Raw genomic sequence first — 21,612 nt, forward strand, 5'->3', positions numbered from 1 at the left:
TGAAACTCTTGGCGGGAGGTTCCTATTAACTAGAAAATATAATGTACAAGTGTAGGGCAACTTAGGCGTTGGCTTATTGTTTCCACTATGTAATGTTGGCCATGTGGTTTGATTCACGATTAGAAAATCTTTGGGACAATTATAGGAACAAGATATGTAGTCATCTCTCTCGCTCACTCCACAAGCGACAAGTCCAAGAGACTTTTGGATTGTAGGGGAACCAAGGGATATGGGAATCGGGCGGGAAAGTGGAGTTGAGGTCGAAGATCAGCCATGATCTGATTGAATGGTGGAACAGGCTTGAGGGGCCGTGTGGCCTACTCCTACTCCTGCTCCTATTTCTTATGTGCTCTTGCTCGCACCTTGGGTCCAATTTCCTTTAATTGGAAGAGTTGGGATTCCAGACTCTGAGTCAGTCGATCGTGGGATAAATCCAGTGAACAGTCAAATGGCAAACCGTATTTCAAATAAAACTGAGTCAGAAACCTGTTTCAAGGAGGAATGACTCCTCAGCTGGGAGCCGCATCTCTTAGTGATTGCCTCGCAACCAGGGAAAAGCGTCTCAAGGAATTTGGTGATGGTCAGTCCTTGATTGTGAAGCTGTGACCGTGGCAACCAGCTCCTGTGTTTACATTCTTTTCCCTCAATTCATTTCTCTGTTATTTATTTTCCCATCGTCGTCTTCAGAGTTAAATAAAGTCACTAAAGTTGGCAGAAAACCCAACTCGGTCACTCTACCGATAAGTGAATGTGAGATTGCAGCAGTCGAGTGACTGGACGGTATGTATCCCTAATCCCCAAGTGGACACAGCTTTTGACCATGATAGTTGAGGCAGCGCCTCCGATGTACGGCTGACTGAAAATTTCACAGAGATTGTCCAGTGTCGACTGGTTTAACTCACTAATCTATGGGACAGAGTATGTTACAGCACAAAGTGTTTTATTTCTGGAACTCGTTCAAATATTTACAGTGATCTGTTTTTATAGAGCTCAGAGTTGTGATCTTACATAAACAATAACAGATTAATATTTAGAATGAGTGTCAATTTTTTAAAAACTGGTTAGGTTTCTTGTAAATAGCTGGGAGAAATCTCCATCTTTAAAAGATTGAGCAGATGTATATAGACTATTCTAACCATTGGCTTCCATACAGAATGTTGGTAGTTTAATGTATCAGGGTATAAGGGATATGGGCCAAAGGCAAGTATATGGAGTTAGATCATAGATCAGCCATGATCTTATCAAATGGCGGAGCTGGCACGAGGGGCTGAATGGCCTACTCCTGTTCCTTTGTTCCTGTCTATATTGATGTAACTTCAAACTACCACAGGACAATGCCCTTTCGGTTTGGATGACTTAAGCTGCTGACCTGGTTTATGGCATCATCCAAACCCTCTTCTAGTTTGTAGTGCATACTTTTAGAATGACACAAACTTCTTGAGAATAGGAGAGAATTGCCATTATGTTTATTGTGGTAGCTGTAACTCTTTACTGGGGCTTAGTTCACGAATGAAGGAATTATTGATTCACTGCCAGTTGGTTCCAAATCCCAATGGATATGGCTCTCAATTTCTACAATGTCCTTATCGGAGTCATTTGCCAGCTGCAGTCAAGCCCTGGCAGTTGGACCAATGCCAAAACTCCAACTATGCTACTGGTTGCTGTATGAGAATGTCCTGAAGGGGACTGCTTGTTCTTGGTTATCTGTTAAAAAAATTAACCACACCCCACCTACCCATAGGGAACTGCTTGGCCACTTTTTTGGCACATTCCCAAAGTGATATTGCTGAGATTAGCAATTCAGTGACACAAGGTTTATAGATCCAGGTCCCACCACTTCATAGTTGCATATTAATGCTCCAGTATGCCATTCCGCCATGGTGCCTTTGGTCTGCCATGTTTGGGTACACCAGCTCCATTAACAGTCTTGTGTTTGGTGTGTTGCCTCTCTATGTATTTGTATTTTGTGTATTGTCTACCTATTGATTGTGTTGCTCCTTTATTTGCACCAGTTAGGCACATTGACCAAGGTAAATCAGCATGGTTTTTGGGTACTAGTTTCCTGGTATTTGCAAGATGACTGCCCCTTTTTCGAAAATCTTATAAAGGCGCCACAATTTGCGCGTTTCACTAAAAAGACACTACCGCTAATTTTAAAGTGTTTGGGACATACTTGATTGTTTTAATAATTAGTGAGATATAATCTAGCAGTTTGTTTTTTGCCCATATATTTTCTAGCAGTGTGTTCAGGTGGGGAGGGAAAGCTATAGTACACAGGAAAAGCCAGAATGTGATCTGGGAGTAGCTGAATGAATGGTGAATTCTGTGCCATCCTTCCCCATTCCATTGTGTTACTCTGCTCTTCTGGAACATTCAGTCTGTGTGATAGAGCAGGAGGGATACTCCCATAATGCTTGGGATCTACTTTAGTCTTGTTGAGACATATACTCTAAATAGGTAGTTCTGTTGTCTGTAATTTTACTTATAAAACGGTTATTGTGTAACACAATATTTAAAAATTATAAAGAAGTGTCTGACAATAACATGCTGGCTAGTTTGGTTGCGATCCCATTTTGTAAAGCTGAACTAATGTATTACAGCAATGCCTAGTTTGGATGTATCATCATTACCACCCTTTTCAGGGAGTAGGCTCCACCACGGAATTCAGACCAGTAAACGCCATCTTGGTACTTGCTGCGATAGTGGCCTCCTTTATACCACACTCCATTGAGGTTTGAGTGTGCACAGGTGTAGTACCACCAACCTCCTTTCTGATAGTGGGCGCAGTTACCTTTTAAAGGAAGCACACAGACATTAATGAACAAAGCTACAGTGCACTGTGGAAAACATCCAAATTCACTTTGTAGTTCACCTTAGAGGGCTGAGGTAAAATTAGTCCATCCACTTAGGAGTGAAATCAGGAAGCACTGATTCACACAAAGGGTAGTAGAAATCTGGAACTACGCACACACCTGTGGATGCTGGGGGTCAATTAAAATCTTCAAGATTGAGATCAATAGATTTTTTTTTGTTAGGTAAGGGTATCAAGGGCGGGTAAATGGGGTTGATATATAGATCGTCCGTGATCCTATTGAATGGCAGAGAAGGCTCGAGGGGCTGAATGGCCTCCTCCTGTTCCTTACATTACAACAGTGACTGCACTTCAAAAAGTAATTAATTGGCTGTGAAGCACTTTGGGATGTCCTGAGAGTTTGCAAGGTGTTGGAGAAGTGAAAGTTCTTCCTAATTTTTCTTTCATTTGCAAATTTTTGTTTGGCTGGAAGGTCTAGATTTCGTTTTTCGTATTCTAGTCTTGTCACAAATTTCAGAATTTGAAAAGGTGAATTGTTTGACTTCTCGCACAACTCAAGAAATGCCGAAATAAACTGAGGCTTGACTAACACTATTTTTTCCAATTTCCGACATTGTTCCAAAAGTTATGGGTCGCTTTAAGCTTGGGAAAAATTTTAGATTTAAGGATGCCTTTATCTTTAACTTTAGTCTCTGTTGGTCTTTGATGTTTCAGTCCTGTGGATAATATAATTTTAGCTGAGCGCTATCTCGCTCCCTGATACCCTTCCTTTCTGCTTTTGCCCAACTCTGTGTACCAGATTCAGTGGAAGAGCTGCCCCCGAGCCCCTGAGGTACAGCTGCATGTAAAGAACTGGAGAAGCAGTAGTTCGGTGATTTATGAAGGGGAAACAATCTAGGAAAAATAAAGATACATTGGGAGAATGGAGGGGACATCTCCCTTCATCATCTCCTCACCCAGTGGTTATTCTATAAAACCTCCAACTATGCCACTAGAAGCTGCGTGATGGGTGATGACCCTCTTCGCAACTCCAATCTGTCTGCCTGTGGGGAGGTGTCCTTTTGGCGTGAGATTGACATTGCTCACAGCTCCGTAGATGCCATCCTTCCCACTTCTTTGGTGAGTAAGGGAGAGCCATGCGTTTGAGCAATGCGGGCAATCATTTCTCCACCAGAATGCCCAATCCTCTCTGGGTTCCCGAGGCGAGTGGATCTAACTCCTGAGCTAAACATTCTTTGATGACATGACTAATCAACAAATGGCCAAAGTAACAATGGGACAGCTCCACTTTAAATGTGGTATACACTTCATTTCATGTAACCTCTTCCCATTTATTTCTGTACAATCCTGTTCATTAAAGGAGCAGGTAACTTTACAGGTGATTATTATCATGGATGGGCACTCCAAACCTTTGGTAATTGCCCTGAGATATCGACCCAGGCTCCCACTAGTTTTTGAAATGAAAAGGAGAGAAAATAAAATTGCTGGAAAGCTGAACGAAAACATAAAACGCTGGATACTGCACAGCAGATCAGTCTGTATCTGAAAGAGAAGGATGGGTAAACTCATGGGATCCTATCTGATTCTTTTCACTTGTCTTTCTCAGATGCTAACTGATCTGTACATTTCACAGCACCCTTTTCTTGTCTCCACAAGTTGTGTTTTTTGTTGACCTTCAATGACAGCGCAGTCTAACCCGGGGGAATGCACTACCTGAGTACAGGTCCCGATCTCTGTCCAGCGTGGTGAATTGTTTGCCGTTGTGCCAGGAGAAGGAGTCTCCAGCATTCCCGCGGTAATGGCCTAATCGCAGCCTGTAGAAGTCTCTCTCCGCTTCCACTCGGAAATTGTCATACTCCGCAAACACTCTCCTCCCTTGCCAGTCGTCCATGAGGACAAGCAGCTTGTAGTTGTCCTGGTTAGTCAACCAGTAGATGTTTTCCAGGCCTAGCCAGTACTCACCATCTATGTTCCCGAAGCCTTGCTACAAATGAAAACAAAGATTGTTTATTCATAATAACTTTCCCTTATTTGCATAATATTATTGGGAAAGAGTCATTGGAAGCTTTTAGGGTGTATGTGCTGTGAAAGGCAAGTATTGTAAAATCTGATACTTCAGTTCCTCTCCTATTACTTGTCCAGTTTAGCTCATTTACATGAAGTGGCCCCAAGTGTTTGATATCAACGAATTGCAATTCAATATTGCAACTTTTTATTTGTGCTTTTGAAAACCTGGCTCTAATCCACACTCTGCTCGTTACAAAACCTGCCTGCTTTCACCGCCACCAAAACCTGTGTCCATATCTTCACCTCAAAGTTTGATTCCTCCACTGCTCTTCATTGGCCTCCCAAGCTTTAGTTTATATAGACTGCAACTACTCTAGAACTCTGCTGTTACGGTGCCCTGCACCGCACTCCCGCACGCCGTCCCCTCTTCATTGGTGACCTGTCCCCTAGCATGTAAATTTTAACACCTTCATCCTCATTTTTACATGCCTCTGCGACTTCACTCCTCCTGCCTATACCATCTCCAGCCTTACGCTCCACCTGCACTGGTCTGGTCTGTTGTGTTTTGCACACTCTCCATCACCATTTGATGACTGAGCTTTTGGTCACCTCATTGCTGCACTCCAGTTCTCTGGTTGGACCCAGTCATCATGCAACTCCTTCCCTGCACCTTCCAAAGCCTCTTCAAACCCTGCCACTTGGACTGTACTTTGGCCAACCTCCTCTAACGTTCCCCCACTTCCTGCTCCAACCCCCATCTAGAGACAGCTATTCAATTTAAGGTAAAAAATCAATCAAAGTTTCATCTTTTACCATTGATTAGCAGGCAGGTGAGCCAGGAACACTCCTACTCTCCAATTGATGGCTAAACCCACTGTCCAGAAATGGACTTGAGACCAGAGTACTAGCCAATTGGGGCACTTCACTCTTACTTAACTAACCTTATAATTCTCCCAAGTCCTAAAAAAATTGACCGACCCGTCTTGCCGCCGCTGGATGACTGTCCAGCCACCAGGATCTCGCTGATGTTCGCACCACACCTGCATCAGTCGGTTGACGTTTCTTGGTTTGACCAGGTAGATTCCGTTGGATCTATGACCGTCTTCCAAAACCTGGAGACAGTCTTTCCAGGGACCTGATTAAGAAATCACAGTCACACGAGATGGATTTCATCACTTTGATCTTATTTTAAAAAAATATTAATTCTCAGGATATGGGCGTCGTGAGCAAGGCCAGCAATCATTGCCCATCCCATCTTGTGGAAAAGCAGTGGTCACAGGCAGCAAGAGATGTGACAACTGGACTTCTGGATTGTCTAAAAAGAAAAAGTACATGCATCTATTTAATATCTTGCATCTGAAACATTTCAGATGCAAGATATTAAATAGATGCATGTACTTTTTGGTTGGAACTGAAGTGAGTTTTGTATGGGCAGATGTGACCATTTTGTGCATAGCATGATCCCAGAAATAGTAATGAGATGGATGACCAGTTATTTTGTTTTTGGTTGAGGGAGGAAGATTGACCAGAACCTGCTGTTCTTCAAACAGTACCACGAATCTTTAACTTCCACCTGAACAGGCAGACAGCTTTCATCGGAAGGCTTCTGACAATGCCGCACTCCCTCAGTATCTCACTGGATTGTCAGCTTAGGTAATGTGCTGATGTGGAGCTTGAGCCCACAACTTTCTGACCCAGAGGTGGCAGTGTTGCTAACTGAGTCAAGCTAACCTGACCTGAGCCAGTACTAAAACACTGACATGAGCCCAGCTTCAGCTGACACACTAACCTGGGTCAACCATTGGTGTAGTGCTAACCTGGGCTGTTTCTGAGCAGACTGCAGCTTTGTGTTTCAGCTCGATTCATGACGATATAGTGGACCGGTAGAGAGTGGGTGTAGTTTACATGCTGTTTTAAGGTCAGAGGTCGTTGCAGCTTGAGAGCTGTGGGAACAGCTGCGTTGTATTCTACATTATTTTTAGTCCTTTTCTGTAATAGCTGTGGTCTATTATCTTACAAAATGAGACTAATAATAGCTGCTGTCGGTGGCCTGCTTTGTTATCTGAGACATGAGTGGCAATTAACAAAAACTCAAAATATTCCCATCTCCCCCGAACAATAATGGTACAATTTGTTTTTGTTTCTCTCTTGTGCTTTGTTTAAATGTGTTAAGTATCTTAAACACTACTTTGATCTTCAAAGCATTTTTCATCCATTCTCAAACTAACTGGTTCCTGAACAAATTCGACATTCAGTGAGTAAGAGGGAGTAGAGTGGAAGATGCTAAGTTTTGAAGCCCCAGTTTTCACCCTGCCCCCCCCCCCCCCCAACTCCTGATGGATGTGGTTTCACAGGTTCGAAGTGCCCTCCAGTACCTTGTCCTTGTGGTCGTCCTTAATTCTTATTGGCAGACCAGGCTCGAAGGGCTGAATGCTGCTACAGTGTGTTAATCTAGACTTGGAGCAGCAGCATTTTAAAATTCACCAAGTAGGGACAGGATCGAAATGGACCTGCAAGATTGGGATTCACCAAGTCTTCAAGACTCCTGCATGAAGTGGGGGAAGAGGGGAAAGAAAATGGAGGGAGAAACAATCGAGTTTAACTTGGAGCAGGAAAAAACAAATCCTTCATGCCTAGAGGCAGCATCAGTGAGGCATGTGTGTCTATCACAATGACATGTTTTTGGGAGGGTGTGTGTCAGCTTGCTGAGAAATCAAGATTACTTTGAAGGATATTTTCCTTCTTGTCTTGTGCCTTACTTGTCTCTCTTTGCACCCTTTTGCTCTTAAATCTTTTCACTGTTCTATTGGAACATAGGAATTGCAAGACGAATAAAGACCAAAGTCCATCTAGTTCACCACCTACCATCCTGGTAGTCGCAATGATAATTGAGTTATTGAGTAATCATAGTAATCAATCTCTATCAGTTAGTCTACAACAGACCCAGACATGAGGTGAGGAAACCCCCCAGTGGTGGAGAGCTTTGGGAACCATAGGTCCAATGTCTCCTGTTCCTTCCGAGCCTGTTACACTCACCACACGTCATGTCTCAAATTGCTGATACACATGTTACTTTCTGGGTTTTTCTCCACACGTTATCCATGAGTTTTAATTTTCTTTCCAGCTTTTCAAAAATAAACCATTTTAAAATAAAATAAACCCCCTTTTAGTGGAAGGGTTTTTTTTCCCCCCCCTTCCACTAAAAGAACTCACTTATCATTGTGGTTCCAAACCCAAAGCCTGAACTTATACTTTTCCTTACATGTGCTGACATACCTGCTGTGTATTCCCAGCATTTTTTAATTTTCAGAATTGTGGTATTTGCACTTTTTTAAAAAAAAAAAACTGGTTTGATACTTTACCAATACCCAGGTCCTAATCGCTCGTTCTGAGGTACACACATTCTCGAGCACACCACAACAGTGGGTCACATTACCCCTGCTTTCGAGGATCACCATTGGGGTATTTAAGGGCAATTCAGGAAGAGTTCCGCACAGTGAAGTGAAGTGATGTACAACTGTGCCTGTAACCCTCCAAAGGGTGGTGATAAGCTATCAGATGTGCCACGCTGGGTGTAGAATTTGGGGTATTGACATAAAAGGCTAATTGGCATAAAATGGCTGATATTGTATGCATTATGGGAAAGAGAAAGCTCACTTGAGTTAGAAAGATGGGCATTCGTTGCAGACATACTGCCAAGGCAACACTGATCAGGCATTCTTTGTAACTAGCTAGATGGAACAGAATAAGATGAGGGAGGAAGAACAAGGCTTTCTGTGTTATCAACCACAATACAAGTTTAAGCCACAATGAGTGATAGAATAGACTAGATTATAATGTGTGATATTTATACCTGTGGTTGTGATCCTATAAGAAATAACATGAGTGGGTGCAGCGCAGGTTCACCAGAATGATACCAGGGCTAAAAGGGTTAAATTATGAAGACTGGTTGCATGGACTAGACTTGTAATCCCTTGAGTAAAGAAGATTAAGGGGTGTACAATTGAGGTGTTCGTTTGGATTAAAGGAGTTGATAAGGTAGATAGAGAGAAATTATTTCCTCTGTTGGGGGAGTCAAGAACAACCTTAAAATTAGAACTAGGCTGTTCAGGGGTGACGTCAGGAAGCACTTGTTCACACAAAGGGTAGTGGAAATCTGGAACCCCCAAATCTGTTGAGGCTGGGGGTCAATTGAAAATTTCAAAACTGAGTTTGATATATTTTTGTTAGGCAAGGGTATGAAGGATTATGGAACCAAGGTGAGTAAATGGAGTTGAGGTACAGATCAGCAACAATGTAACTGAATGGCAGAACAGTCTCGAGGGGCTGAATGGCCTACTCTTCCTATGTTCCTAACAGTAAGCAAGTTGGTTTAGGGTAATGTGAAAATTACTGTAGGAAAGCAACTGAAGGCTGTTAGCTACCAAGGAATGTGTCCTTCTCATGCACAGATAAGAAAACTTTCTGCCTGGAGGATGATCACAGCCAGTTTGTGTTCTGGATGGTTGCTCAGTAGTTGTATTGAGCAGTGCATTGTGCACCTGGTCAGGTGGCTCTGCTTTAGCTTTTCAGCTGATCAGAAGTTCTCGTGTCCATTGGTTTCACTGGAGCTAATCCCATACCACCCCCTCAATGCAGTTTAGTGGAGGTGAAGAATTGTTTTTAATTCTGCAGTGGATGGAACATAGGATTTGCCAAATGAAAAAAAATCCAAGGTCTATCTAGTTCATCTTCTACCATCCCGGTAGTCCTGTGATACGATAATGGAGTTATTGACTAATCATAGCAATCAATCTCCATCAATTAGTCTACAACATGAGCTGAGGAAAACCCCAGTGTTAAGAGAACTGTGGGAACCATGAGTCTAAAGTCACCTGTTCCACCCAAGCATGCCACATGTTTTTGGAATAAGTCTTTTCCCTCCCCCCCGCTTTACTTTTAACTTGTGATCTCTTCGGCTCCTAGGTTTGAAATTGTAGCAGTTCTTGATCTGAGTGAATTAGAATCGATTATTTGGTGCACAGATGATCTAGATGTAGAATAATGGATAATTGATTAATTACAAGGCAATCATCCAGAAAAGGGATTGAATTGGCACTATACTGCAAGAAGTAATGGTACTTGCCACAGCTTGGATGCATGTTAATGTTTGATCTACAGAATAAATGATTTAGTTATGAGGGAAGAATGCAGGCACCTGGGCTCCTCAGCCTCACCAAGAGGCAGTTGAGAGGGGACCTCAAGGTACAAAAGCTAGAAGAGCTATAGAAATATAAATCTGGAACATCACCAAGGTGAGCTATGAAAATAGGACCAGTGGCACAAGTTCAACCTGGTGACGGGCAAATCTAAGACTGATGCTGGGAAGTTCTTCGCACAGTGATTAACTCTTGTCAACTTTGACATGAGTTACTGGAAGCAAAATACCTTGGAGCTAGTTGGATGCTGTGATGGGGACAGTAGTTGAGCTAAATGGTCTTGTAAACTGTGACATTATTGGAAGCTTATAAGAAATAACTGCTAATTGATTACCAACAAATGGTACGTTTATGAAGCATCGGCTGGTATGGTGGGATCAGGTGATGGGGAAACTATGAGCTGGATATCTCAATGAATGAGAGGTTACAGAGCCAATATTTACTGTCCACTGTTCACTCACCTGCTGTCTTGGTGGTCGTCACCATTGGAACTGTAGTGGGAGGAGGCTGTTCAGTTCTCTTCAGTCTGTCCTGTGCCATGCTGTATATCTGATCCCTCAGTATTTCATTGCCGGAGACCAGGCTCTTGCTTCTGTTGGTGCTGCCATTCAGACTGTTGGGTATGACGGAGACAAGAGATGCCTGTCCTGCCCCTTGCTAGTAAACACACAAACCCCAGGTAGTGACTTGTACATAGAACTATCAAATACTCGACCGAAAATATCTATTTCAGGGTTAACTCTTGGGAAAATTGTCTCAATGCAGGAGTGCAGTGGAATTGCAGGGAAATCACTCTAAAGAGGAACTGATATCTGGGGGAGTTTTTCAGGAAAGGTCAAAGAGCCTAGAACAGCATTGATCATGAGTTGGCTGCAGAAGAGACCCCATTGGGTCAGATCATGAGTGCAGGGTACATCTTTAAGACATACCAGCAGTTTGTTAACAGCTCCTGTGCTTAGCCATAGTATGACCTGGTTCTGCACCTACAGTTTATTTCACGTAGAATTCCTGATCTCCATTGTACTGCTCTGAACCAAGCTCTTGCACACCTCCTAGCAACTGGCTACTTGGAAGTATTGATGCAGGTGGGGGAACAAATCATCAGAGTGTCCCATTGGACGTCCTGTACTGTCTTGGTTACATGCTGACCTCCCCTACCGGCACTGACTCTTGCTCGGGATACAGTTCCACGAGCTGGCTTCCCTGTGAACGGGCTCCATGTGCAAGATGATTAAAGGATGCCTTGGAATCCCCCTCTGGTGGGGGATTCCAGAGTAAGGGGCATAACCTTAAAATTAGAGCTAGGCTGTTCAGGAGTGATATTGGGAAGCACTTCTTCGCACAAAGGGGAGTGGAAATCTGGCGTCGTCTCCCCCACAAAGTTGAGGCTGGGGGGTCAATTGAAAATTTCAAAACTAAGATTGATAGGCAAGGTTATTAAGGGATATGGAACCAAGGCGGGTCGATGGAGTTAAGATACAGATTAGCTATGATCTCGTTGAATGGTGGAACAGGCTCGAGGGGCTGAATGGCCTCCTCTTGTTCCTATGAGTGTTGGCAAGCTATAGGGCATCACAGGTGTGTGTGATCCTGTCCTCTCCTTCCACGTCCATTTTCCAACAGGAATGGTTGTATATCGATAAGGAACAAGACTCTGGGCTTTTTCTTTCCCACCTCCCTAGTCCAGAAATGTTGCGGCCAACTGAAGGACCAGAATCGCTGCCCCAGCTGAGAGATCGAGTGATTCCACTCGGGCCAGGTGCTGGACCTGGGACTATGTCTACTCTGCATGGATTGCTCTGAGTAGCGACATATGTGATGATATCACGTGTGCAATGTTGCTGAACGAGAAACTAATTCTAAATGGGTCATTATCCAAAGAATATACCGTGCGGTGTGTGAGAATCATAGGTTGTAATATCGGAGGGTGAGTGGCAGCGCACTGTGACTGATGGAACTTACTGGACCCGAAACAAGATGGTTGATGTTACGGGTGACCTTGGTTCTCGTGACCACCATGGGTGGCTGTCAATATAGTGGATTCCTTGAGGTATCAGGCCACCCAAGAACTCTACCCTTATATCCTTCCCTCCAGTGGATGTCACGGTTGATCAAACTGCTCATTGTAGTGCAGTAGGCCTGCAATGTCTTTGTTGTGTTGATGCAAAGCAGAAGTGGAAATGCCTTTCATCCCTATCAACATGCACAGTCTATATGGTTGACTTACCTCTACAAAACCACAAACGTACTGTATAGTATAAATACTAGCTTCAAGAACACAACATTGTTCAAATTAGTGGCAACTTTTGTGCTACCGACCCATGTAGCACTGGATTGGATCCTAAACTCTTTTCTGTTGGGAATTTTTCTGCTTTTTATCCTGTTACAGTGGAATGGGTGAGTGACATGTTCCCAGTCCTAGTCAGTTCAGTTCATTTACTGCCTTGAGACCGTTTACCCCGCCAGTGTTCTTCCCCTTCATCATCCCCCCCGCCCCCCCCAAACCCGAATGACACAGGTGAGATCAGAAAGTTTGAGTTGGGGTTGTGAACGTGTTCCAGTATACTGGTACTCGCCTGCGCCGCCAACACACCACTCGCGGGACTGTCGAAATGCCCCATTCATTTGCCCGACAGAATTTGGGGAAACAAACAGAGGTTCTGATAACGACACTGTCCCTCTAACGGGTCAATGTGGAGCATTAGTGAAGATGAATGCGCCGTTACTATTGCCTTGCCAGCGATGCCCACATCCCACGAATTAATTTTTTACAAAAGAGTGGGGTTAGAATCTGGGATCTTATTCATTTGGCTCGGAGATTGAGACTTTATAATCTCTGAACTATGAACATTTCTTTGTTCATTACAGACTAGAAAGGATTGTCTGTGCTTTAGGAAGGGCTAATGCCCAAAAGAGTTGTCATTTTCAGTGACACCGTTGACTTTTTTTTATTTTGTGTTTTTACAAATGGAGGGAAAATTCTTTCCCAGCAACCTATGGGATGGCCATGCCCTTTGAAATGGTGAAACCATCCATTCTGCTATGCCACATCAGGGTTTAGTTGGGGGCATAGATTTGAACCCTTCTGTATAGTAGGTCCGTGTGTCATCAAAGGAAAGCTTCTTCTCTGGAGGTTGTCACTCCCGACCCTCGAACCTACTGGTGCTTTTTTTTTCGATTAGTGCTCGGGATGTGGGCACTCTGCCAGCAAGGTCACATTTATTGCCCATCCCTCGTTGCCCTGAAGATAATGGGCATTCTCGAGGCAACAGTTGTTTGTACAAATGAGGGGTTTGCTAGGCCACCTCGGGGCATTGAGCCAACCATATAGTGTGGGACTGGAGTTGTGTGGAGGTTAGGCCGAGTCGGGAGGCCACTTCCTTGAAGGAAATTAGTGAACCAGTTGGGGTTTTACAACAATCCGGCCCAGCCCATCAATATTACCAAATTAATTCACAACTTGGCATGGTGGGATTTGAACTCTCACTCTCTTGAGTTGCTGGTCCAGTGCCATACCCTAGTTAAGGGGCAGCATTGGCAGAGGCCTATAGGCAGGTTAAGTACATCCTCTTTCTTTCCACCTCCATCTCCAGGATGGAATGGTGTGAGGAGGGGAAAGTCTCACAGTAGTTATTGAGATGGCGGTTTGTATCTTCAACATTATGGACAATAATTGGGCTCAATAACCATCTCATTGATAACTAGCTCACGAGTCCTTTACCTGTTGATTCTGTTGCTGGTGGATCCCTGGGGACACTTGTCTGCACTGTTCCTCCAGCTTGGCTATGGTGCGGCTCTGGTTGTTCATGAGGGAGGTGAGGGCTGCGTACTTGCGCTCCAGGTCCCGGTACCTGCTCGATAGCCTCAGCACCTCGGCCGTGGCATTGAGAACCTTGTTCTCCAGCTGCGAGATCTCCAGGGAGGAGTCCTTCTTCTGGATGATCTCGTGTAGCAGCTGGGCATAGAGCTGAGAGACCCTGGAGTTCATGTTGCGGCTCTCTTTGCGCAGAAACTTCACCTCATTAATCACGCCTCCGTCCACCTCCACTATCTGCCTGAGGTCATCAATCTGCTGCTGCTGCTCGCGCATTTCCTCCCGCATGGCTTGCAGCTCACTCTTGTTTACGCTGCTGTTTTCGGCCGATGGGTTCTTGGTGCTCAGGCAGATGGGGCCGGTGAGCCGTTGCTGCGGGACGATGAAGGTGTAAGTGCACTTACTGGCTGCCTGGCTCTTGGGGGATCGAGCGTATCGATTGGATTCTCCTGTCTCCGCAAGTTTGCTTGAATCCGTTTCTGTGGGACCCTCTTCAGCTCCTGCTAACCCGATCAGGATCATTAGACTGATGGTGAGTTTCAGCATTGTTCCAGTCGAGCTGTAGGAGTCTCAAGTTTCAAAATCTGCAAGGAAGCAATATCCTAAGTTTTAAAAACGTGTGCCGCTGCGCCCCCAACCCCCCCCAAGCAATGGTCGGATCGAGCTCCCTGTGTTGCTGATGTTCAAATCCCTCATGGCCTTGCCCCTCCCTATCTCTGTAACCCCCTCCAGCCCTACAAACGTCAGATCTCTGCCCTTCTCCAATTCTGGTCTCTTGCACATCCCCGATTTCCTTCGTCCCACCGTTGGCAGCCGTGCCTTCAGTCGTCTAGGCCCTAAGCTCGAGAATTCCCTCTCCACCTCTCTACCCCTCTCTCCTTCAAGATACTATTTAAAACCTAGCTCTTTGACCAAGCTACCTGTCCAAATACCTCCTTGTATGGCTCAGTATCAAATTTTGTCTGATAATGCTCCTGTGAAGCGCCTTGGGATGTTTTGCTACGTTAAAGACGCTATCTAAATGCAAATTTATATTGTTGAAAAAGAGAGTGCAAAATGTCATTGCAATATTAATAATTCCTCTGATTTTCCAAGGATGAGACCAGAACTGAGAGTTTATAATCTATTGGGAAAGACTGAATAGATTGGGGCTCTTTTCTCTCCAAAAGGGTAGACTGAGGGGTGACCTAATAGAATTATGAAGGGGTTTGATAGGGTAGCAGTAGAGAAGACGTTTGCTTTTGTGGGGAATCCAAAACTAGGGGCCACTAATAAATCCATTGGGAAATTCAGGAGAAACTTCTTTGCCTAGAGAGCGGTTAGAATGTGGAACTTGCTACCACATGGAGTAGGTGAGGCGATTAACATAGATGCATTTAAGGGGACGCTAGATAAGCACATGAGGGAGAAAGAAATAGAAGGTTATACAAATAGTTAGATGAAGTAGGATGGGAGGAGGCTTGCGTGGAGCATAACCACCAGCACAGGCCTGCTGGGCTGAATGGCCTATTTTTGTGCTGTAAATTGTATGATTTCCATTCCAGAGCAGCATTGGCAAATGCCTTTGATCACCTCTCTCTGCCACCGTGTCAGTCCAGGCAAGGGGAAATAATGGGGGCAAGGGGGAGGGAAGAAGGACCTCATTCTATCTAGAGAGTATCTCACTCGAGGTTGCATCCTAATGCGTCAACCTAGACTTTGTGTTGACTGTATCCTCGGCCAAATCCACAGCAGAAAGGAATGTGCTTTCAGCAAAACAATTCATAAAAATAGTAACATTTTAGAGAACTTCGGTTACACAAGGGTTGGAACTGACCTGGAAGAGATGCTGTTCTGTGAATTGTGCGTCTAGGTTTGTTTGATGCTGTGCAGTGTGTTTGTGAATGTGGTCAGTGTTTACATCCTTCTCAAGGTCTGTTTATAATCCAAGGCAATGAAAACGTTTCTTTAATCTCTCTCAAGAAAAGCAATGTCTGAACTTTCACAAACTGAGATGGATTATACAGTCAGTTACTGAAATACTAAGAAGGGCAGGCGCAAAACTCACTTGGTACTTCATTGAATTGCAATTACTATCCTATTGGTTTGGGTTTTTATCTTTTTTTTAAGGCTAATTAAAGTGGTAAGTGCTGGTGATAGCAGCGGAACTTGCTTGAGGTGGTTGCTGAAACAAACACTGAGGGGGCTGCACTAATATGGAAGGCTAGGATAGAATGGTCAGTGAAACAGCCTTTGGTAAATCATTGCATCTCTACCAATGTTAGTTCTTCCATTAACTTGGCCTCTGTCTCATTTAAAAACAAAAATATTCCAAAAAATCAGTAGGGTTAGAAAGGTGTTTAGTTACGCTTAATTCTTTAACGACTCGCTGACCTCCCGTGGTTTTTGCTCATAGGCAGTCAGGAGTACAGTTATGGTGAGCTGCCAACCCTTTTAAGCCATGTTGAGGCACTCCCTGTGAAGAAGTTCTCTAATTGTACCCTGGGGTCACTTATGCTCTTAATTATGAGCAGTTTCTCTCACTAACCGTCTGCTCTGGCTCCTCTCCAAGTTATCAAAGACGGTGGCCTTTGAGAAATCAGTTCAACATCTTGTGTACTTTGTGAAATGTTGCCTAGTAGTGAGATTGCATTGTTTGTAAAATGATGGATGACCATTGGGGCACAACAGTTCATCTGTTTGCCCTCCGTAGATTTCCTGCTGCATCAGTCTCTGGCTCTCCATTTGCGATCTGCCCAGGCTAGGAAGGAAAGTGGAAGGTCTTTTTATTGCTGACCTGCAAAAGACAATCGAATGCTAGAAGGAGGATGGGTTATCTCAGCATGGTGATGTGGGTGGTAGCATTTCTAAGAGTGATCCTCCAGCAATTGTGGTGTTTGACAAAAGGTTATTGAAGAACAAAAGACCTAACCTGTGGCAGATAACTGATCGAAGCAGTAATGAGCCCCAAGATGGGAGTCTGTTGGCGGTTTACGAACATATGAAAATGATGGGCAGGAAAAGACCAGCTGGACCATCAAGGCTGCCCCACACGTGTGATGGCTACAGCATCACAACTAAACACTCTCCTTCCTCCCTCCCTCAGCCATGCAATTTTCTGGGAGAGGCAAAAAAAAAGACTAATCCAGGACCAATAAGGGGAAAATATACCCTAGAAAATTCCTCTCCAACCCCCCCCAACCCCGCGATCAAAATCAGTCCAAGAGATCGCGTGGACCATGCTTACGTTAACTGTTAATCCACTGACCTATATGATGCGATCTCTGCCCCAGTCAGGAATCGGTCCAGCTCCCTCTTGAAGGCAGAGAGTCGGCACCCACCACACCATCCAGCAATGCATTGCAGAGGCTCACTACTCTCTCGGGGGGTAAAGAAGAAGAACCGCCCAAACATCTATTCCTACTTTTGCATAGTTTTAAGTGCACGCCCCCCTGGTCCTCCCCAATTTGTTAAACTGAAATAATTTATCAATAGGCACGCAATCCAGCCTGCTCATTATTTTAAATACCTGCCAGGGTCTGATTTGTCCCAAAGTGAATTGAATCCTGAACCAACCAATACTGAGGTTAAATTCCCCAGTATGGGTGAAGGATAGCACCAGATCCTGAACTCGATATGTGTAAAATAACCTTGATTGTAAACAGTTGAGCGAACAGCTCAGACTCAGGAAACGATTAAAATTCCAAGATGAGCACTGATCACAGTAGAGATTTCAGTGCCGTGACAACCAGTCCCAGTTCTGTCCTTTCTGTCGGGGGTGTTTACTCCTTGTTCCCAGCACTGTAATCAGCAGCTTCTGTTTCATCCATTATATTCCTGAACCTCCCTCACTAAATCCCCCAGTCTCTCCACTTCCCTTCCTGTTTTCAACAGCTTTGCAAAAGACCCTTGGCTGTGGTTTTTGTAACCCTGCGTTTCTACTTCCATTTTTTTAAAACTCCCTTATATTGAGGGACTCCTCTATTTTATAGAAGAAATATCTAGTTTGTGGAGAATTTTCTTAGGATGCAAATTTTATTAGTGACCGTGGGGTCTGGACAAAGCTTGTGAAATTTAAATACGTGACCAGATCGAGATCTCAATGCTCAAAATGCATCAAAACCAGGAGGACTACAAGTAAACAATGTGTTCAATGGCCGCTCGCTCCTTACCCCCTCCCCACCAGATGATCACACCTGGAAAAAGTCTGCTTATGCACGAAAGGCAACAACAACTGCATTTATATGGTGCCTTTTAAGTAGTAATACGTCCCAAGATGTTCACAGTAGCATAATCAGACAAAAATTGACAACAAACCACATATGGCAATGGACAGGTGCCCAAAAGCTTGGTCAAAGAGGTCTTGGTTTTAAGGCGCATCTTAAAAGAGGGGTAGAGGTTTAGGGAGGGCAGAGCTTAGGGCCTAGACAGCTGAAGGCACAGGCGCCAATGGTGGAGCCAGAATTGGAGGAGCGTAGAGTTCTTGGAGGGTTAGAGATAGGGAGGGGTGAGGCCATGGAGAGATTTGAACACAAGGTTGAGAATTTTAAATTAAAGTTAAATGTGCTGGGTGTCATGGAGTTTTCTATAAATATCTCTGCAAAGTTCACTCTAGAGTACAGTTGTGTTCTGAGTGCAAGACTAAAATGTTTATTTAGGTTAATCTTCCAGTGGAGACCTTGCACTTGTGTTGTCTCGACTGTTTTATGTTTTGGTCATGTTTTCCAAATCCTGATCCCCCGCCTCAATAGTAATTTTCAAAATGTGTGGATATTTTCTCCATTTAAACACCAAACAGCTGAAAGGAGGAAGGAAAATCTAAGGCCGGAGTATTAAGCCTTTTATCTTGAGCTGTATAGATACCAAGGAACCATGTGGAAAGCTTAAATCCATGTTGCTGTTAGGTTGCATGTATCCAGGTGTTGGGATTTGGGATTTGGGATTTTTCCACAAAAAAAACAATGGGAACATCCCTGTGCTGCCTGGACCTGCCAGCTGGGAATTCACTGTCCTGGTTAGGGTTAATAATTTTCCCCAGGCTTCCACTGCTGTGAGCGGGGTTCTGGGAGGCCTGAACTCCAGGCCTCCATTCTGTTATGGAAATACCCCAGAACGATTCCCAGAATGACCGAGCATGGAAGGGGCCTTGGACCCTGGGATCTCCATACCGATTAGGGTTGCCAATGCTCCAGGAATTGACTGTTAATCTCCAGGACGCTGCAGCGAGCAAACGTGGGAGAAAAATCATCAGGGCATTAAAAAAAAAAATCACTTTCTTTGAACCCTTTTTATTAGTTATAAAAATATCGGACATGGGGGAAAAGGCTGTTTGACTGAGGCAAGAATCATCTAATCGGGTAACAGTCTGTTTCCCAATTGGCAGTGGGAAGGTGGGACTCTGCAAGGATGGACATGTTGGGTGACCAATGGTGGGACTGTGGGGGTGGGGCGGTTGGGAGCAGCAAGTCATGTGATGAAACCTCCAGGAATACGTCCAACCAGAGTTGGTAACCATAATGGCAATAAGGCTAATATTCTGTAAAATGGAGGCAAATGTTGAATAAGTACTTTTCCCCTTTTTTGGTTCTTTTGGCTTTTATTTCTAATTTTTCTTTTTTAAACTGGTACAGTGTATTAGAACCGCTAATTTTTTCAGGGATATTTTGTCCCATGTTCCTCGGGAACAGTCTTTCTTAGGTCGATTCAAAAGAGGGAAAAATACAAATATTGGGAGTCTGAAATAAAACCAGAAAATACTCAGCAGGTCAGTCAGCTTCCAAAGGAAAGTGTTTCAAATATCGTCCTTCCTTCCGCAGGCTAGTTTTCATAAAGATCACCGCAGAAATATGAACCATTTTTTCCCCCTCAGGCAGTGACCTACTATGTGTTTCCAGCATTTCTTGTAACTTTATTTTTTAGCCTGCAGTCCTGTTTTCTATTAAATCCTTTACTTTATTACAATCTGGAGAAAAATCACCTTTTTAGAATACCTGTATTTGTACAGTTCCTGATCAAAACATCTTGCTCACAGATGACAAATTACTTCTCGAAGTTCAGTAACTGTTTTGCAGGCAAATGCCACAGCCATTCTACACAAGTAACTTTTTTTTCATTCATGGGATGTGGGCGTCGCTGGCAAGGCCAGCATTTATTACCCATCCTTAATTGCCCTTGAGAAGATGGTGGTAAGCCCCCTTGAACCGCTGCAGTCCGTGTGGTGAAGGTACTCCCACATTAACAACCACTTGCATTTATATAGTGCCTTTAATGTAGTAAAACGTCCCAAGGAGCGTTATCAGACAAAATTTGACACTGAGCCACATTAGGAGATATTGGGGCAGGTGACCAAAAACTTGGTCAAAGAGGCACTTTTTAAGGAGTATCTTGAAGGAAAGAGAGCTTTAGAGAGGGAATTCCAGAGCTTAGGGCCTAGGCAGCTGAAGGCATGGCTGCCAATGGTGGAACGACGAAAATCAGGAATGCACAAGAGGCCAGAGTTGGAGGAGCACAGAGATCTCGAAGGGTTCTAGGGCTGAAGGAGTCCGTGGAGGGATTTGATTACAAGGATGTAAGCAGCAGTGAGGTGAGCGGCTAATCTGTTGTAGTTTTCTGGTATTACCTGAGGTAGGAATGTTGCCCAGGAATTTGGGAGAATTCCCTGCCTTTCTAGTGGTGACACGGGATCTTCAACATCCACCTGAACCTCTGGGACAATCAGATGGGTCTTGGATTAATATCTCATCCGACTAGTAGGACCTTTTTTAAAATGTTTGATTTCTTAAACAGATACTAGTACATCTTTCTCCTCTACCCTGCCCCTCAAAGCAGTGCACACACTGAGAATCTTATGAGTTAATGAGAACACACTTAACTTTTTTTTTAAAACCCTAAAACTAAAACAAATTGGATTTAAAAGAATATCATGCATTACGCTGATAAATTTTGTAAATGCCCTTACCTGTATGTAGCAGACTTTAACAGGCCGATATCTGATTATCTGACAGTCGTGGGCACTCTCAACTTCAGATAATGATGGATCGCAGCAAACGGTGTTCCCTCTCTGGTTGTATCGAGTGCAGCCTGTGCACAGAAACTTCTCTGCGTTTAAGATAACTTTTTTTGGTCAGTTCAGCAACTGCTCGGTGCTTGGTCATTCCATGCTCAAGACAGGGAGCTGAGAATTGCTGGAACTTGTCAATTGCAATCTGTACTGTGTGTGGACAGTGAGGAGAGGCAGCTACAGTGCAGCTCCTCTCTACCTCTTAGTGCAATCTGTCTCCTCCGAACCAACTCGCCCCCTTTCAGCAGCCTGTCTCCTCGTAGCTTGCCGCCCATTAAAGGCTCAGCTTGTCACTGATTGCTGAATGTTGTCATTTTGCAACAAGTCCCGGAGAGTTGTAGACTCCTCCCCAACAGCCCGAGAGGGAGGTGCCGTGAACTCCACATCAATGTCTACCTGATCCAGGGAGAAAACTTCATTTCTCCTGTTCTCTGAACTGGTATTTTTTTTTAAACTGGGCTTTTCTCTAACAAAAGAAACATCATCACAACAAATGAGGGGTATATCCTGTGTGAAACCCAGCCTCCAATTAAAGGTGGTGTGGTCAATCGTGAAAACATTGTTTGACGAGTTTTTCTTTGGGGAGCAGGAGAGAAGAGCCCTGCACTGATTTATATAAATTACACCCGTGTGGGTGTGTTTTGTGTTCAGAGGCAGCACAATGCAAGCAGAGATCAATTCTCCCGCCCCGTGCCCTCCGAGAAGCACAGCCTCGTGCTGCGATAAGATATCTCGGGGGCCG

The 21,612-nt window shown here is 44.2% G+C and overlaps 2 protein-coding genes across 3 annotated transcripts in view; one reads left to right on the plus strand and one right to left on the minus strand.

Annotated features, from left to right (window-relative positions):
* LOC137304233 (ras-specific guanine nucleotide-releasing factor RalGPS1-like) overlaps positions 1-21,612 on the plus strand; it is a 56,925-nt gene that overhangs the window by 16,871 nt on the left and 18,442 nt on the right. The window lies entirely within an intron of this gene.
* On the minus strand, positions 924-21,432 carry LOC137304386 (angiopoietin-related protein 2-like). 2 transcript variants are annotated; one of them, XM_067972964.1, is made up of 6 exons: positions 20,769-21,432; positions 13,739-14,415; positions 10,479-10,674; positions 5,761-5,954; positions 4,526-4,796; positions 924-2,791 (listed from the first exon to the last, which is right to left on the minus strand). In XM_067972964.1, the coding sequence occupies exons 2-6, from the start codon at positions 14,375-14,377 to the stop codon at positions 2,607-2,609; spliced, it is 1,485 nt and encodes a 494-aa protein (XP_067829065.1). In that variant the 5' UTR covers positions 14,378-14,415; positions 20,769-21,432; the 3' UTR covers positions 924-2,606. The 2 variants fall into 2 exon arrangements, with proteins under 2 accessions (XP_067829065.1, XP_067829066.1); XM_067972965.1 differs by lacking the exon at positions 20,769-21,432 and adding an exon at positions 20,430-20,452.

The sequence above is a fragment of the Heptranchias perlo genome, chromosome 37, assembly GCF_035084215.1.
Source record: "Heptranchias perlo isolate sHepPer1 chromosome 37, sHepPer1.hap1, whole genome shotgun sequence".
Lineage (NCBI taxonomy): Eukaryota > Metazoa > Chordata > Chondrichthyes > Hexanchiformes > Hexanchidae > Heptranchias > Heptranchias perlo.